The 17,274-nt window shown below is 40.4% G+C and overlaps 1 protein-coding gene across 3 annotated transcripts in view; it reads right to left on the bottom strand.

Annotated features, from left to right (window-relative positions):
• Positions 1 to 259: 259 nt before the first annotated feature.
• The window catches only part of BTBD7 (BTB domain containing 7), a 90,011-nt gene continuing 72,996 nt past the window's right edge, over positions 260 to 17,274 (bottom strand). For all 3 annotated transcript variants that reach the window (XM_055418421.2, XM_055418420.2, XM_055418422.2), the window contains exons 7-11: positions 14,406 to 14,549; positions 12,438 to 12,627; positions 9,205 to 9,383; positions 6,940 to 7,377; positions 260 to 5,518 (exon numbers count right to left, since the gene is read on the bottom strand). In XM_055418421.2, coding sequence (XP_055274396.2) covers positions 4,706 to 5,518; positions 6,940 to 7,377; positions 9,205 to 9,383; positions 12,438 to 12,627; positions 14,406 to 14,549 — 1,764 coding nt within the window. In that variant the 3' untranslated portion in view covers positions 260 to 4,705. The remainder of the gene's footprint in view (positions 5,519 to 6,939; positions 7,378 to 9,204; positions 9,384 to 12,437; positions 12,628 to 14,405; positions 14,550 to 17,274) is intronic.

Genomic DNA, 17,274 nt, shown 5'->3' with positions numbered 1-17,274 from the left:
CAAAGTGTAAAATGAAATCTCTCAGGAATGCCCCCAATGACATCACAGGAAACTTTGAACTTGAATCAAACGGGAAGGTGGTTATTTCCAAGAAACCCGTTAACACTTAACAAGTCTCTGAAGACCTGAAGGCCAAGAGACAGAGGAGAAGTCCGTCTAGAAACCTCCCACTTTCTACCCTAGCGGTGGGGGCAAAGTCACCTCTGTAACTGAGGACTATGTGCTACCTGCTAAAACAGACTGTATCCAACTCAGCGGGTTCTATCCAAGCCATTTATTTGAAACGCCAACTATATGTAGGATAAAGTCAGTGTTACATGCTTGTCAGTAACAGTAGAAAAATAGAACCAGTGAAAACCTCTGTACAACCATAATGGTACTCAAAAGAGAAATGGATCGATCGCTTTACAATGCTTCCCACAGACTAGTTCAAGTTCGGAGGTACCTAAATAAAAATACTATGTATTTCTTTAAAAAACACTATGTACAGTCGAAGCGTAAACAAGTTTTACAAAGTACTGGTTATGCAGGTTGTAGAAAACACTTGCATAGGACATGAAATCAGTTTTAAGAAAAATTTCTGAGCCTTTAGCATTGAAGGCACTTGACTTTATACCAGTAACAGCACAACCACAAGAAATGCAGTGTTGTAGAAGACACCACCTCTCTGAAGTGCAGACGCAGTGCCTAAACAGCAAGTGGAGTTCAGGAATCTCTCTCTCAGCCACCCCACCTAAGAGCAAGGTTCCGTCCCATCTGCCCGTGGAACCCACACACACAGTCACGTGCAGGTACATCAGGAAGCTTCCAGAGCTCCTCTCAGCTCTTAAGACAGAACCCACGTAAACACGCAAACACAAGAGGTTATTTTCAAGATACACACTTGCGAGTCGTCTTTCTACAGAAATGGCCACAGCATTATAATATTCAGAATATGGAAGATTGATTCATGGTCTGAGGGTGTTCTAGAGGAAAAAAAAAATCAAAAGACTTGCCAATACAATTACATAACAGCTATTGCAATCAATAGGACAAAGAGACAACTTAACATTTCATAGAATATTATTTATACAATAGTGTTAATGGAAAAATAGCACGATACCCTTTAGTGTGTGACGGTTACTCTTTTAGTAAGGTTATCTGTAATGAGGTTTGAAAGTAAACTCCTTAGTAGACAAAGTAAACCATTGCAGAACGGGGAGTAGCACCCATCACTGCTGCTTTAATAGTAACTTTCAACAGTAAGTTAAAGGTCAACCAAATAATTAAAAATAAAAAGTCAAACATTTCCCTTTGAGTTCAGTCCTAATATAAAAAGATAAATGCTTTAGAATTGCGAACAAATATCTTACAAGTATTTCACAAAACTTATTATCCCTAAAAGGCAGATTTAAACATGAAAATATATATTTAGCCAAGTCGTTACTGAGACTTCCAGAGACCGACACACGGGGGGTCAGCTTTGTGCCCCATGCTGAGGTTGCATGTGCCGTTTTCCCTCCATCAATGGGCAAGTGCTGTCCACTGCTACTCAAGTTTGAAGGAGAAATCCAAAGAAAACCCAGTGAAGAACACTTTTTTTTTAAGGAAGCATAAACAAGAATTAGGTAAAGTTTCACAGAGAGTTCAACAATAACAAAAAAATTCAAATAAAAAGAAGTCATTTAAAATCCTTAAAATCTACCTGGTTACCGAAATGTCAGGAGAGCTTAGGTCTAGGGATGTGCCTAGAAGGGGCACTGAGAAAGGTTATGCATGGTACGTGGACAATTCAAACGACTATTTTTTCAGGAGTAAGTTTTGCCTTTCTTGCTGCTCTCTTTTCCCCTTAGGAGTCATACCTATGACTCTGAACTGAAATTATTCATCAAGATCACAAAATTAAAAGAAAAATATAAGAACAAGACCAACAGTATCTTGAAGAAATGTGGATCCTCTGCTTCCGCTCCAGGATCTAACTGGCGTTCGCCAACCTCAACATGGCGGGCACCAAAAGTGGCGATTGTCAAACGGCCTGATTGTCCATGGCCTCAAGAAGAGATCTGGTGTGTTGAGATTTGGTTCTCAGGAAGTTTCTATATCGAGTAAAACACTAGGTCCTATGGCCTAAATTTTATATTATACATGTTAATTTCTCAGAGCAATCTTAACTCAGACTTCACATTTATCTTAGTACAGCACTGAAAGATTTTAATGCTTACGAAGCATTAAAAAAAAACTGAAGAGATGGGGTCAAAAGCCAGAGGCACATAGCTATTCAACCTACCCTACTGACCATACTTCACGAGACACGTTAAAAATCCATTAACCTACCCTAACACAAAACCCACATCTGTTCACCTTCTGCAAGTCACAGCAGCCCACAGCACGTTTCTCTCTATACACAGTTCAGCCAGGTATGCTACCAGATTATTAAAAACAAACTTCATAAATTAAATAAAACTACAAACAGTGGGTCACTTCTTTTATATTTTGGGGACATGAAAGAATATTTAATAAATTTTCAGAAATATGCCATGTGGGGCAGCAATAGCTCTTATGTCTTTAAAAAAAAAAACAAAAAAACAGGTCGGAGATCAGAAAGACTTCCCCACCAACTATATCTACTCATTCTTAATTGCAGTACCAGCACAGCACAGTCTGAATTCAGAAGAGAAATTTAAAACAGTATCAAAAGAATTCATGTCAACACATGTACATAAATACACCTTAAGGAATGCGATGGAATGGATATTTTTTGTTTCTGAGGACAGACAGACCGAGATTAGTTTCAAAAGACACCGTCATCTTACTACAAAAGGTCAAACCTCCTAAAAATGAGAACAGAGTCCTAAAGTTTTTCATCTTAAAAAAAAAAAAAGGAGCCTCAGAGGTGATGATATGCAGCCGAGCTCGTAGCAGCCTGGTGCTGGCTCTGGGAGACCCAGGGCTCGGTGTGCAGCGCGGCCAACACTGACAGATGCGCGGGCAGCAGCTAACTAGCCAGGCAGCAGAGCGAGCGGCAGCGGTTTGCCGGTGTAGATAGATCAACTGACGTGTTCCCATCTTTGAGACTATCTACTGTTAGGATTTTTTAAAATGTCAGATTATTCCTGAGTGTATATCCACAGGGTAAAGTAGGAAGAGACTGTAAGAGAAACTACAGTTTCGGGAAAAATCAGAGTTGTTGACATCCAATAGAAACCTATTTACTTAAAAGTGCATGTAATTCATTTATATGGTAGCTTGTAAAGGCTCCCTAGCCCTGCATAGTTTAGAGTGAGTGTGATTCAGAGTTGTATATATGTATATATACATACAGAGAGGAGGCTTCCGAACATCCTTCAAGCAAGGGAGTGCTCAGAAAGTCTCTTTTAATCTAAGTGCTACGGCTGTGTGTGTGTAATGTGTAAAAATACAAAGTGAATGCTCAAATAATCTTGAAGTGATTTAAAAACTCAAATGCTAATATATTTACATTGGAGAGTAAGAAAAAAACAGTCCTTAGCTCACACATTGCCCTTCTAAGGGAAAGGATCTTAAAAGATCCCATGTGCTCAGTGGTTCAGTAAAATCCCAAACCAGCGTCCCCAGTGGAGTTCAAGTAGGACATGTAGTGTTTCACTGGAAAAAAAAAAAATGGTTTTTCTTTTTTGGTGACAAAGCATTATGCATTATACAATAACTTTTTAAAGGACACCAAAATTATGACACACTTTGAAAAACAATTAAAACATCTACTTACAAACACCAAATGACATCCGTAAGACTAAAGCCCTTTTGTTTTTTTTTCCCCCCAAAAGAGAGCAGGACAACTGAAGGCAGCAAGCAGTCACTCCCTCCTCAGCTGCTGAGGCGATGCTCAGAAGCAGCGATCCGTAGTGCAAGCTTAAGTTACTAATTCCACTGCTTTAGGATTCCAAAAAAGCTGATCTCTTTCAAACCTCATCTAGTGAGACTAATCCACATGACCAGAACCTGCAGTGATTCTAACAGAGTCTGCACTGTGGATAAAACAACAAGCTTTTGCCTGGACACAGAAGGCTTTTCTCCTTCTTGTTCTTTCCTGAACCAGGAAAACGTCAGGATTCCTGATCGGACTCCTGCTGGAGGAATGAAGACCAGCTCCCAGGACTTATTTAAACAGGATGGCGTAAGATTTACGAAGACTGAGCAGGAAGGTTTCTGAACTGAAACAACTACGGAAAAGACAGGAGCATTTTGATGTGCTGTTCTTTGGAATTTCTATAATTAAAAAATAAACACAGAACTATTTCATAAGAAAATACATCTTAGTGTGCAATCCAATGCACGTGGAAATAGGTAGATGAAAGGTAAAATGCAAAAAAGTATGAAAATACAGTCCTTTAAATGTGGCAATAAAGTTTAACATACTGATATAAAACCAATACAGATAAAACAAAGGTACAAGTGCAAAAAAATTCCATTGTTTGTAAAGAGAGGGAGAAAAAAAAAAAGTGCCAGCTTGCTTGTTCTTAAAAATGCTTCCCCACACAATTGTTCAAACACAAAACAGACAGATGCAGCATTCAAAATAACCCTCTTAGCATGCCATGTCTAATAAACATGTATATACAAAAACCAGAATAAAATAACGTGAAACTGAGTTATCAGCTGGCATCAATAAACTGGTCTCTAAGTTGTTGGGTTATATCATAAAATGGGATGTTTCACATCTCAGGCACGGACGACTTGGAGGTTGCTCTCAGAGGGCAGACTTTTTGTAGAGGAAGTCTGGCTTGCTCGGGGACCTCCTTCCTCTGCTGATTGAATCTTCCCTCTCCAAATCTGTATTTCGCTGAGCTCCATGGCCCAGGGATTCATCTGCCAGTCTTCTGCCGGATCTCTCTTCTGGAGCTTCAGAGCTATATGCAGAATGTGAAGGTCTGTTAGGAGTCAGCCCAAAAGTCAAGTCAGTTTCCACTGCTGCTCGCCCCCTGACATGGGCTGAACCACTGCCAGCATTTTCTGGGGCTGCCAAGGGAAAATCCGGCCGCTGGGGAGGCTGCTCAACAATGTCGAGGTGTATCGGCTCACTCTTCTGTCTGTGTGGATGCCCGTCGGGGGGAAGTGGATATTCTTTCCCAGTTTCTTCCTGCTTTTTAGGCGAGGTCTGGCCTGGTAGGTAGGCTGACTTTAAGCCACTTGGTGATGCCTTATTGTGGCTATACAAATCGGGACCAAAATATCCACCTTGTGAAGGGGAGGGGGTACGTCTGCCAGGGGCAGGAGTGGATGGTCTGCAAGCAGCATTTGAGAAGTCATAGAAATCCGGATATTCCTGCTGATTTTCTTGAGCATCTGTTTTTTGCTCTAGTGTGTGTTTCTTTCGAGATGTGTGTGTATGCCTCTGTGGAATACACGATAGATGCTGGGGAGGCCCTGGTCCTACTTCAGAAACTGCCTGGCTTAACTCTGTGTCCACAGCAAGTTCTGGAAGCCTCCTGTCCTTGAGTGACAGCGTGGATACACCCATGGCAATATCTGGCATTAGATCATTTAGCACAGGTTGTGTGCACTGCAAACAGAAACAAAACGGGGGGAAGGTTAAAAAGAAAAAGGCCTGTGACTCCCTCTTTTTCAAATGAGGTTCACTGATTTTGTTTCCTCATTATAAAAATATATGCTTAATTTTAAGAATAATAAAAATATAGAAAACTATAAGGCAAAAAACCCCCCACAAAACCCCAAACCTTCCCTACTGAAATAACCACTGTTATAAACATTTGGAAGCAGTTCTCTCATCTTTTTTACTTTGCACATATATTAATTTTCATAAAATTTAGTGCCTATATAATACTGTCACTAAATTTTGAGATTTCTATTTAAATTACTGGATACTATTCCACTGTATTGATGAGGCATGACTGCTTAACTATTCTTCCACTGTGAGACCTTAAGGCAGTTTCCAATTTTTCATTATTCTAATCAGGACTGCAAGGAACATACAGATAAATTACCTTCAAAGGGAGTTTTATTTAATTATAAAGTAGTAGAAGTTTTGTAACTGTGGCACTGAGGGCCAGGCCTATAAGATGGAAATTGGGTTTATCCAACACTATTAACCTTTGTTATTTCCTCTTTTTTGAGGGGCTGGAGTGGATAGCAGGGAGAATAGGCAGAAGAGTAAAAGGTGAGGAAGAATCATAATTTGACTCAAGCTGTACACTAGTCCAGTCATCTTTCAATGAAGATTCCCTGAATTAATACACGTATTTTTTATCTCTTATGTTGAATGCAACTGATAATGTGTGACTAAGCAGGAAGACTTAAAAATCAATATTGTTTTTTTTCAAATGTATTATATACAACAGAAATTCAACCTTCAATGCAGTGCAAGATCAAGCAAGGAAGTCTTGCTTAATTTACTAGCGACTAGCGCTGGCAACTGTGATTTCCAATTAAATGAGTGCTTGATCAAAGAGCTTGCTAGAGGCAGAGACACTCACGAGGGTTAATTTTCTGCCCATTTTATGAATGGGGAGTCTCCTGCCACACTGTTCCTGATGGTATGCTCAGCTACAAGTAGCTTCCCCTTCCTGCCCCACCAAAGCCTTTGGGAGAATAACAGACTCTACAGAATAGAGTCCAAGAACAGACTCTAGACACATGCTTGAAGAGTGCACTGTGAAACCAGTAACAACATCACCTGTGTTGCCCAGTAACTCCACCCCGTCCAGGCACTGGCACATGAACATAAGGGAAGGCACTTGCTTCTTCCCACCGCACACATCTTGTCTCTTTTCTCTGGACTTTCTCATCCACCTCCACTCTCTTTTTCTCTCCGATTTCCATATTCCTTAAATCTATGCTTTCAGCTTGTCAATTACACTTAGTGCACTGCTGAGTCCCAGGGTGCCTAGTCCTGGGGCCTAGGAAATTGCTTTTAACATTCCAGAAACTTTTAACTTTAGGTAAGTCACTGAAGTGCGAACTTACCACTTGTTTCTCAGATGCTACTGTTGCTGAGGCGGCGGCGGCAGCCACTGTCTGTCTCCCTAGCCCTGTGGTGTTGGTACAATCGGGGGCTGCTGCTTTCACACCTGGCAAGTAGACTGCAGGGGGGCCAGCTTTAGGGGCTGCTCTGGAGTGAAACAGTGAGTGATTACAGGGATAAGAAAACGAACGTGAAGGATGCTGACTGGGAGGTCTTTGCTTCCAGCCTGCTTTGAGCTGGTTGTGGATTGGGGTAGCTGGCGGGTGGTAGGGAGGCGGTGGAGGGGGTAAGGGTGGATGGAAGGCCACGAAAGAGTCCAGATCTGTAAACATGGTTTCTGCAGTGGGGGTGCTGTTAACTCGACATCTCCCAGATTGTCTCATTGTCAAGAGTGGACTTTCATCTCCAAAACGTTCATCAGGAAAGAATTTGTGAGGATTCTAAGAAAGAATGGAGGGGGAAAAAGTTAAGATATTTGTTAGCAGATTTCCTGGACAGAAATTTACAGGCTGAGAGAGTTAAGTGAGTACCTAAGAAAACCAAAAAGGCACAACATATTTTTCTAGGCTTGAAGCTCAAGGAAGAATTACCTTAAAAACAGTGTAAAACAGTAGAGTGCACGTCTCTGTAGCCTAAAGTACAGCTATCAGGGAGAGCTGCTTAACTGAATACCCCAGAAAGCAGGTCAGTAATCTCTTGCAAGATTATGTGATGATAAAAAACAGGAAATAAAACCTAATTCAAATGTCTTTCCTATGAAAATAAAATTACCATTAAAAACCAAAAGAAGAAAAGGCATACAAGTGAAGATCCTCCTAGAACTTTCTGATAAAACATCTGTACGCCTTCAGTCTGAAATTAAAACTACAAAATACCATTATATAGGAATAAGTTTGATAATATTTTGATAAACATATGGGGATACTTAAATTACACAACTTACACATTTAAGAGACCAAATTAAGATACAATTTAGAATGGCACAGATAACAGAAATGAACAGAAAACAAGACTATTTTAGGGATGGAAACTACAGTAAAAATTGAAAATCAAGAACCTACAAATGGTCTGCTCCTTGCCTAGGGCCACCATACCATGTTCCCCTTTGAAAACTCAGGCTAAAATGGTTTGCAGTCAGTGGCATGAAAACAACGCAATCACCTGACCAGATGAAATTAAAATTTTATTTTACTCTCTGCTTTAGCTGCTGTGAATAAGATTACACAGTTTATACAAAAATACTACTGTTTTTTGTACTAAATCCGTTCCGTCGCTCAGTCGTGTCCGACTCTTTGCGACCCCGTGGACTGTAGCCTACCAGGCTTCTCCATCCATGGGATTCTCCAGGCAAGAATACTGGAGTGGGTTACCGTTTCCTTCTCCAGGGGATCTTCCCGACCCAGGGATCGAACCCGGGTCTCCCGCATTGGAGGCAGACGCTTTAACCTCTGAGCCACCAGGGAAATAATTACTAGAAATGGGTTTCTTCCTGCTAGTTAAAAAAAAAGCACTCATTCCTTGATTCTCATGCGTATATGGCTTGAACTATCATGCAAAAAAACTTCTTGTAAAAGGGAGGAGAGGAGGAAACGGGGTGCATCTGGAAGGTCTGTTAAGGATGCAGTAGGTCACAACCTGAAATCCAGTGACCACACCAGGGAGAAAAAAGCAGCAGAGGGTCAAAATTTCTGCTTTCTCTTCCACCTCTGTTGGGTGTACACACCACGAGCTCTCAGGAGTCACCATTTATGTGTTTATTATGTGCAAGAGACATAGCTGCTTTACATACAGCCACTCTTATCTTCACAATTCATTTTACAGGTAAAGAAACTGATGCTCAGAGAGGTTATATAACTTGCTCTAAGTTAACTGGTAAGCAGCACTGCAGGATATAAAACCAGTTCTCACTCCAGAGCCTGTGCCCCATCCACCCTACCACACTGCCTCTCACTGGAGGCTTTCAGGTCATCCAAGACACCAGGGACAGTTGAAAAACCACGTACAAAAGAAAAGGACATGCTATGAGGGCTCCTTGGGATGTCTGAAAATACTGCCTGAGTTACAGTCAAGGCTCCTTGTATTTTATTTTTTTCAGGTACAAAGCTATTTATCTAGACTTAGAAATCATGAATCGCAAATGTCAAAATATGACAAATAACACAAACATCGCAAAATCCAAAAGAATACCACAATATTTTCATTATTAGTAACAGCTGACAATCTAACACAAGATTCCCTGTTTTAGGTAGTGGAGGGCTGCTTCCCACCTGCAAGAGTTCTGCTGCAGCATCGGCAAGCCCGAACTCTCTTAACACGCGAATCTGAATTTCATAGCTGACCGTGGCGCCTTCCCCACAGTTGAGGGCGTAGGCCCTCTGCACCTGCTCAGTGTGCCGTAGCTCCTGCAGACGTCTGACCATGTCCTTCATAATGAGGAGACGAGGAACTGGAAGAAGAGAAACAATCTGTAGGCACAATACCTGAGCTACACAAAAGACCACCTGCTGAGTGCAAGAAAAAAAAAAAAGCATGTGTTTTGCATCAGAATCGTCTCATAAATTTTTGACAGTATTTTAATTCCCTGGAAAGATAGTAAGTTATATGCATCTAATTATTTTTTAGGGTTTTAAAATTTCACAGTGCCCCAAAGGCTCTTAGTCATACCAAGGAGACCCTGAACTGCATTATGAGTTCACAGCCTAAATAAAATTTTACTTGCATATATTCTCTGCTGAATCTCAGGATATTTCAAAAGTCTTTTAAATATAGTCACTCTTTTATTCAAATCATTTTTTGAGTCCTGACTACGCACCAGGGCTTCGACTCAAGTTTAGGGTTCACAGAACAAAAGACGTGATCCCTATCCTTACAGAGCTCTGGTTTTAAAGAAGTAAACACAGTAAACCAGCACAGCAGAGGGCCGTCAGTGATCGCAGAGAAAGGTGTGCAAAGGACACTGAAGGAACTGGAGGAAGGGGCCCCCAGTCCAGACTGGAAGCAGGCAGGGAAGGCTTCCTGGACAAGGTGAGCTCTGAATAGAGTCTTGAAGAATGAGAGAAAACCAGGCTGGCAAATAAAGTGGAGCCAAGGTTTTCTGGTCCTTTTCTGCAAAAGGACCAGGTGCGTGTAAAACATGCAAGTGAGAGACAGCAAGGCAGCATCGGATGGCACAGGCGGTAGACGGTACAAGCAGGAAGGGTAATAGGAGAGAAGGCTGAAAGAAGGGTAGGGCCAGACCGTAAATGACCCTGTATGTCATGATAAGGAGTTTAATTTGTATCTGGGGAACAACAGGCAGTTGCGTGTGTGGGGGAATGCGAGGATCCGAGCTGTGATGTGGTAAGTGCATTCTGAGAGGAGTGGAAAGCAGGGGTTGGCAAACCTTCGCCTGCAGGCTAAAAGCACTCTGCCACCTGTTTTTGTAAATAAAGTTTTATTGGCTCACAGCCACACTCATCCGTTTAGGTATTGCATATGGCTGCCTTTGGCCTATGACTGCAGAGCTGAGCACAGTGCAATAGAGACTGCATATCCCATAAAGCCCAAAATACTGACTACCTAGGCAAGCCACTCCAGTACTCTTGCCTGGAAGATCCCATGGATGGAGGAGCCTGGTGGGCTGCAGTCCATGGGGTCGCTAAGGGTCGGACACGACTGAGCGACTTCACTTTCACTTTTCACTTTCACACATTGGAGAAGGAAATGGCAACCCACTCCAGTGTTCTTGCCTGGAGAATCCCAGGGACGGGGGACCCTGGTGGGCTTCTGTCTATGGGGTCACACAGAGTCAGACACGACTGAAGTGACGCAGCAGCAGCAGCAGCAGCCCCCTTCACAGAAAAGGTCTGTCATGCCCTGGTATAAAGGCCAGAGTGGGAGTAAGGTTAGAGACAGGTTCACAGGTTAGGAACCTGGAATAGGATGCAGCAGAGGGCGGGGGAAGAGGGGACCGTCTGTAAGTATCTATGACACTAACTGACTTGAGTGGTCACTGATTATTAATTCTGGGAAAAGGGAGCTACTGAGTGCTTACTTTCTGCCATGCAAACTCCATATTACTCACAGAGCTTCCTTAAATCTTCACAAGAACCCTGGAAAGGAGATATCCTCATTTCACAGATGAGGAAATTAAAGCTCAGGGAAGTAAATGTCTTGTCCATAGTCACACAAAGTGACAGAGCCAGAACATGTGCCCCGGAGTCTTCTCCAAAAGCTAGATACCTTACATTAGCATGGTAAGCGAGGAAGGGAGAATTTTGATGGTACAAGCATAGGGCCATGTCTCATTAAACAACAGAAAGACAAGTCCTATTTTTCTGAGCATACTTAATTGTAGATCTCTTTGGACTTTTGACAGTGAGTTGTAAGGTTAAATTATATTGCTACTCAGTCGTATTAACTGAAGTTGATAAAGTCCATGACAATTACCAAAGGTTCAAAAACTGCACAAACCAGCTACAGAAATACTTCTCTTCCTACTGTTTATCCATTGTACACTTTATTAAATAAATACACAGTGGTTAAATCTGATAAGGCAACAACCAGTCAGAGATTAGTTCTGGAATGAAACGAATGTGTTCAATTAAAAGTTCCGTCATTATGTCTTTTATTTATCCTTAATTGAAACGGAGACTTCTCAGCAAAAAATGCATAGCATCACTTCCAGTAATGCTATAGTTTGCTGATTTTTTGGACTTGTGCAATGGTAACTGGCAAGAGCTATACATTTCTGACTCCCAAGATCTCTGTGGATTTTCTTGTTTACATGACAGCCCTTTGGTTAATGTCAGCACTGACTGACGCTCAGATGTTTTCAGACATGACAATTATACCTCAATCAATAGACAATAAGATGGAAGATCGATTTATAATGCATATAACATTCACAAAGCAGATCTTGGGAAACTGGATCTCCCAGAAACCAATGGCAATCACATTTTGAGAGGACATATATAGACTCGAAGATCTAAGTTGATAGTACTCTCCCCAAAGAGTCTTATAATGTGAGAAACACCCTATGGTGATGAAAAATCTGAATTCCTCTAAACCAGTGGTTCTCAACAGGTGGTAATATTGCCCCACAGGCACATTTGGCAATGTGCAGAAACATAAAAATGCTTTCATGAGGCTGTCACAAGGTGTGTGTGGGTGCACGCACATGTAAACACATGGGCAACTGGCATCTAGTGAGTACATGCCAGGGATGCTGCTGAACACCCTACAATGCAAAGGACAGCCTCCACAACAGAGAACTATCCAACCCTAACTGTCAAGAGGGCCCAGGCTGAGAAGCCCTGAGCTAAACTGAAAAACTGCTTACATTTGTTACTGTAAAATAAAATACAAAAAAAACTTAGCTTATAAGAATTTATTCTTTAATGAGAACAATGCATAAAGGGTATTGGAAGGTGGAAAGAGCCCGCATGTATAGAGGGGTTACCAAATATGATTAGACTGTTCACTTGAATATAAACACCTGGCACAAGGTTAACTGCCTTACCTGGGATTTCGTTTGCTACCACTGAAGGAGGGCTTGACTGGTTGCTGCTGATCTGCTGGTGGCTGATCATGTGACAGCACTGAGGCACAGCGTTACTGACCATGTAAAGTGTGTCTGGCACATTGGACATTCTAACCATTCGCAAACGCACAAGGTCTGTTTGTTCCACCATCATCTCGTCTAGCACTGACTGAAAACAATTGAGTATTAACAGAATTAGTCAACCTTACACCTTTGTGAAATCACATTTAGAGAAAGATTACTACCATCATCACATAAAAAGGGAATTAATTTACTGTTTCCACTGTATACAGCCTAAAATTAGTGGTAAAAGAAGACAGTACTCTAACCTCTCTAATTTTTCCTCCTCTTCAATGTTTAAAGGAGCTTTTTGGAGCATCTTTGAAAAGAAATAATCATTTTCTGAAAAGTCTGCTTTTAACAGAAGTATTTGAAATTTGAAGAAGGGATATAAAGTTAATCAGAAGTAAAATTATACATAAAGTCACTATAAATAAAACAATGTATATATGGACTAAATATCCTAGCCAATAAGAAATGCTCAAAATATAAAATATTAATGACTGATATTAAATTCAACAGACCTAGACATAAACAATTGTTAAATAAGCTTCAGATGAATCCACTTCAGCAAACTGCAGAATGGTCAAAATGGCATAATGTAAAACCATTCTCCACATTTACTGTGGGCATTTATCTACGTATGCACAGGTATAGGAGGACTGTCTGATCAGCTTGCGGCTGCTCTACTTTGAGACAGCAGAAAGGAGGGTAGGTCTAGTTTATTATGGACCTTTTAGCACTAGACTCAACCTTCCACAGAGGCCTCAGCTGCTTGAGTGACTTTAGGCATTGGACTTATTTCAAAAAGACCTGACCCAACCATTCTGCCTCCCCCGCCCACCTCACCATTTTACAACTACTAAAGTGTCAATTGCTTCCCAGGTGGTAAGGAATCTGCCTGCAATGCAGGAGACCCCGATAGAGTCCTGGGTCAGGAAGATCCCCGCCACCCATTCCAGTATTCCTGCCTGGAGAATTTCATGGACAGAGAAGTCAGGCAGGCTACTGTTCATGGGGTCGCTAAGAGTCGGATATGACTGACCAACTTTCACTTTCAAAGTGTCAATTACTCAATAAAGGGTAGATTATCAACCTCGTCAATAAATCTCTCACAAATCCTTTCATATATGCATTTTAAACTAGGGATACTCCAACAATAAAAGGGAGAAAAATTTTAAGGTAACTATGTTTCTATATCCAAACTCATTATTTTGCCTGCTAATTCATTCAATTAAGCTTAAAGGTGATTTCTGACTTTCAAAGACTGTCAGTTCCTCAAAAGGTTACCCCGAAGCTCCTCAGCTGAACATGTCTAATAAAACTTTAGTATTTCATACTGCAGTATTTATCATATTTACTTGGAGAGTTATGTTACAATATAAATGGCAATACAATATAATGCCAACTTTTATTTAATAGGCCTGAAATTTTGTTTTAACTTGTACACTTTTTTGAAAGCTAAATACAATTTCCAACAGTCAGCCACTACAGAAATATGTTACAGGAAGTCATGGCATTTCATTAGTTTACAAAAGGAAGAAAATATGTTTGCAGTCTTCTTTCAAACTTTTCCCACCCTGAAGATAACAACAGACTGATGACCATTTCAGTAAAATGAAGTTTCTTCCAAGCTAACAGTTTGCAAGAAAAACTAAGATGAGAAAAACGTAAAATACAACTTAATATGATTTAAGTTATAAAAATAAAAACATGCTTGATAGTTAGACATTAACCATAATTAAACTATTCTGGTGAGAAGTCAAAGAAGAATTTACTTTCACTTTCCTTATTAGGCTATTTCCAAATATTTAAGTGACACCACAATAGATATTTGTGTTTACAGTTCGTAGTAAAGTAGTTTAATATCTTTAAATGGTTTATTACCTTCGCTTCTTCTACATAGGGAGAGAACAGTCGAGGACGAACATAGATTCCAGCATTTTTTTGCCGTAACCAGGCATTTGACTTTCCACCTTCTGTTGTGGGAAGCATATCTGATGGAGGAGTACTAATCAAGCCTCTTTTCATCTTGAAAAATAAATTATTTTTTAGAGAAACAGACATTTGTGTAGCACAATATTACTAAGATAAAAATAATTATATCTACAAGTCAACATGTTCAAACTTTACAATTTAAATATGAACTTAGGAATGCACATGAAACTTAAACATACTGTCAATGTTTAAAAGTATTTAAAGGATTCAGAAAGCCATAAAAAGGTACAACTTTCCATTTTTCTTTAAATAGAGGAATGATATTTTAAAAACAAGAGTTATATTTATTAAAAATATGAGTCAGACTAACTTTCAGAACTCTAAAATAGGACTGATTTTTTTCCTTACTCATCTAGGAATTGATTCCTCCCTCAATCTAGCCTCCACAAGACAAAACAAGCACATTCTTGGGCCTGTATCTACAGTATGAAGATAGCCAGTCTGCAGTGATACGGGCAGGGGCTCTAAGGGAAGAACTTGGCTCAAACCTTAACTCTCCATTTGACAGCCGTGTGGCCATGGACATCTCCTCTTACCTGGCCTCACCTTAAGGACCCTGAATTAGCCCTGGAGATGGGACACTGCAGGACTGACTAAATGCGGTGGTCCTGTTGTCTCTACATCTATGCTAGGAGAATGTAAATCAAGTCCTTTAGCCCGTGAGGCGGCTGTGAGGAGGAAACGAAGGTAAGCAAGATAAAAGGCACTTGGCACCGTGCTTAACGTGCACTGTAGGAGCACTATGGCTAACAACCAATATTATGTACAGGGCTTCCATGATAACTCGGTAAACAATCTGCCAGCGATGCAGGAGACCTCAGTTCGATTCCTGGGTCTGCAAGATCCGCTGGATAAGGGATAGGCTACCCACTCCAGTATTCTTGGGCTTCCCTGTGGCTCAGCTGGTAAAGAATCTGCCCGCAATGTGGGAAACCTGGCTTCAATTCCTGAGTTGGAAAGATTCCCTGGATAAGGGAAAGGCTACCCACTCCAGTGTTGTGGCCTGGAGAATTTCATGGACTGTATAGTCCATGGGCTCGCAAAGAGTCGGACATGACTGAGCAACTTTCACTTCACTTATTATGTGTTAAGCATGGGATATTAACAGCAGAGCTATACATTTTCTAAATCTATTAAACAAAAGTTCTAAAGTATTTTTCTAAACCAAATTGAATCTGGTTTTAGTCCCAGATTTTAAACGAAACCAAATATTGTTTCTAATATTATTCTTGTTAAATATAATAAACATCTCATTGCTGCATTAAAATTATGTTTAACTAATAAAATATAGCATTAGACATATTTTGAAAATGGGCAGAAAAATCCTATAACTCTAATCTGTTATAACTGTAGTACTGTTGATATATTTCCTTCCAATCTTTTTTAGATTAAATTTTTACCTAACTAAATTTTAGAATATATAAAAGTACATATTTTTTTTAGGACAGCAAAATACTCTGTCAAGTAGTATAACTTACTTCCCCTGTTATTAGACATTTAGGTTATTTCCAAATATACTTAATGATGATGCTACCAATGTACCAGCTATAATTCTGCATCAGACAGTAATATTATTTCAAAAATTAGTGACCTAAAGGTAAAAAAAGTGATGCCTTATTGTCTTATTTTGCTTTCTTTACTGTATGTGTGCTTACTAGTGAGACTGAACATCCTTTTAATCAGGGGTTCCATAAACATTTGTTTTCTTCTAGTTTTTCCATATTTCAACTTAATATTTAATTCTTCGATCTAATAGGGATTAATTTTGTGTGTGAGTGAAATGAGGATTTAACTAAAAGCACATTTCTTCCCTCCCTCACTGATGGGTTTCTGTAGCACTATTTGTGATAGTTTGCTTAGTATATGTTTAATTCTTGTATTAATTAGGATCTTCTTCCGGGCTGTTTTGTCTTCTCTATTATGCTAGCATCACAGATTGACTGTCAAGAGTTTTAAAATATATTTTATATGATGGAAGAGTTGTTGTTCAGTTACCCAATCATGTCTGACATTTTTGTGACCCCCATGGACTGAGGTATGCCAGGCTTCCCTGTCCCTCACCATCTCCTGAAGTTTGCCCAAGTTCATCTTCATTGCACTGGTGTTGTTATCCAGCCATCTCATCCTCTGACACCCTCTTCTTCTTCTGCCCACAATCTTTCCCAGCATCAGGGACTTTTCCAATGAGTCAGCTGTTCGCATCAGATGACCAAAATACTGGAGCTTCAGCTTCAGTATCAGTCCTTCCCATGAGTATTCAGGGTTGCTTTCCCTTAAGATTGACTGGTTTGATCTCCTTGCAGTCCAAGGGACTCTCAGGAGTCTTCTCCAGCACCACAGTTCAAAGGCATCAATTCTTTGGCGCTCAGCCTTCTTTACTGTCCAGCTCTCACAAGTGTATGTGACCACTGGGAAGATCACAGCCTTGCTCAGCACAGTAATGTCTCTGCTTTTGAACACACTGTCTAGGCTTTTCCTAGTTGTACTGCCAAGAAGCAACTGTCTTCTGATTTCATGGCTGCAGTCACCATCTGCAGTGATTTTGGAGCCCAAAAAGAGGAAATCTGTCACTACTTCCACCTTTTCCCCTTCTTTTTGCCATGCAGTAATGGGGGCGGATGCCATGACCTTAGTTTTTTTAATATTTAGTTTTAAGCTGGCTCTTTATTATTCCTTATTTTGTTTTTCTTTTAGAACTTAAAAAATTCTTAACAGTTTTTTTCCAGATGACTTTTACAATGTTTCTGTGCAGCTGGAA

This window comes from Moschus berezovskii, chromosome 21 (genome assembly GCF_049115385.1).
Source record: "Moschus berezovskii isolate FMDL1 chromosome 21, NW_MosBer_1.0, whole genome shotgun sequence".
Taxonomy (NCBI): domain Eukaryota; kingdom Metazoa; phylum Chordata; class Mammalia; order Artiodactyla; family Moschidae; genus Moschus; species Moschus berezovskii.
The sequence above is the reverse complement of the archived record's forward strand: the minus strand, read 5'-3'. Positions and strand labels throughout refer to the sequence as shown.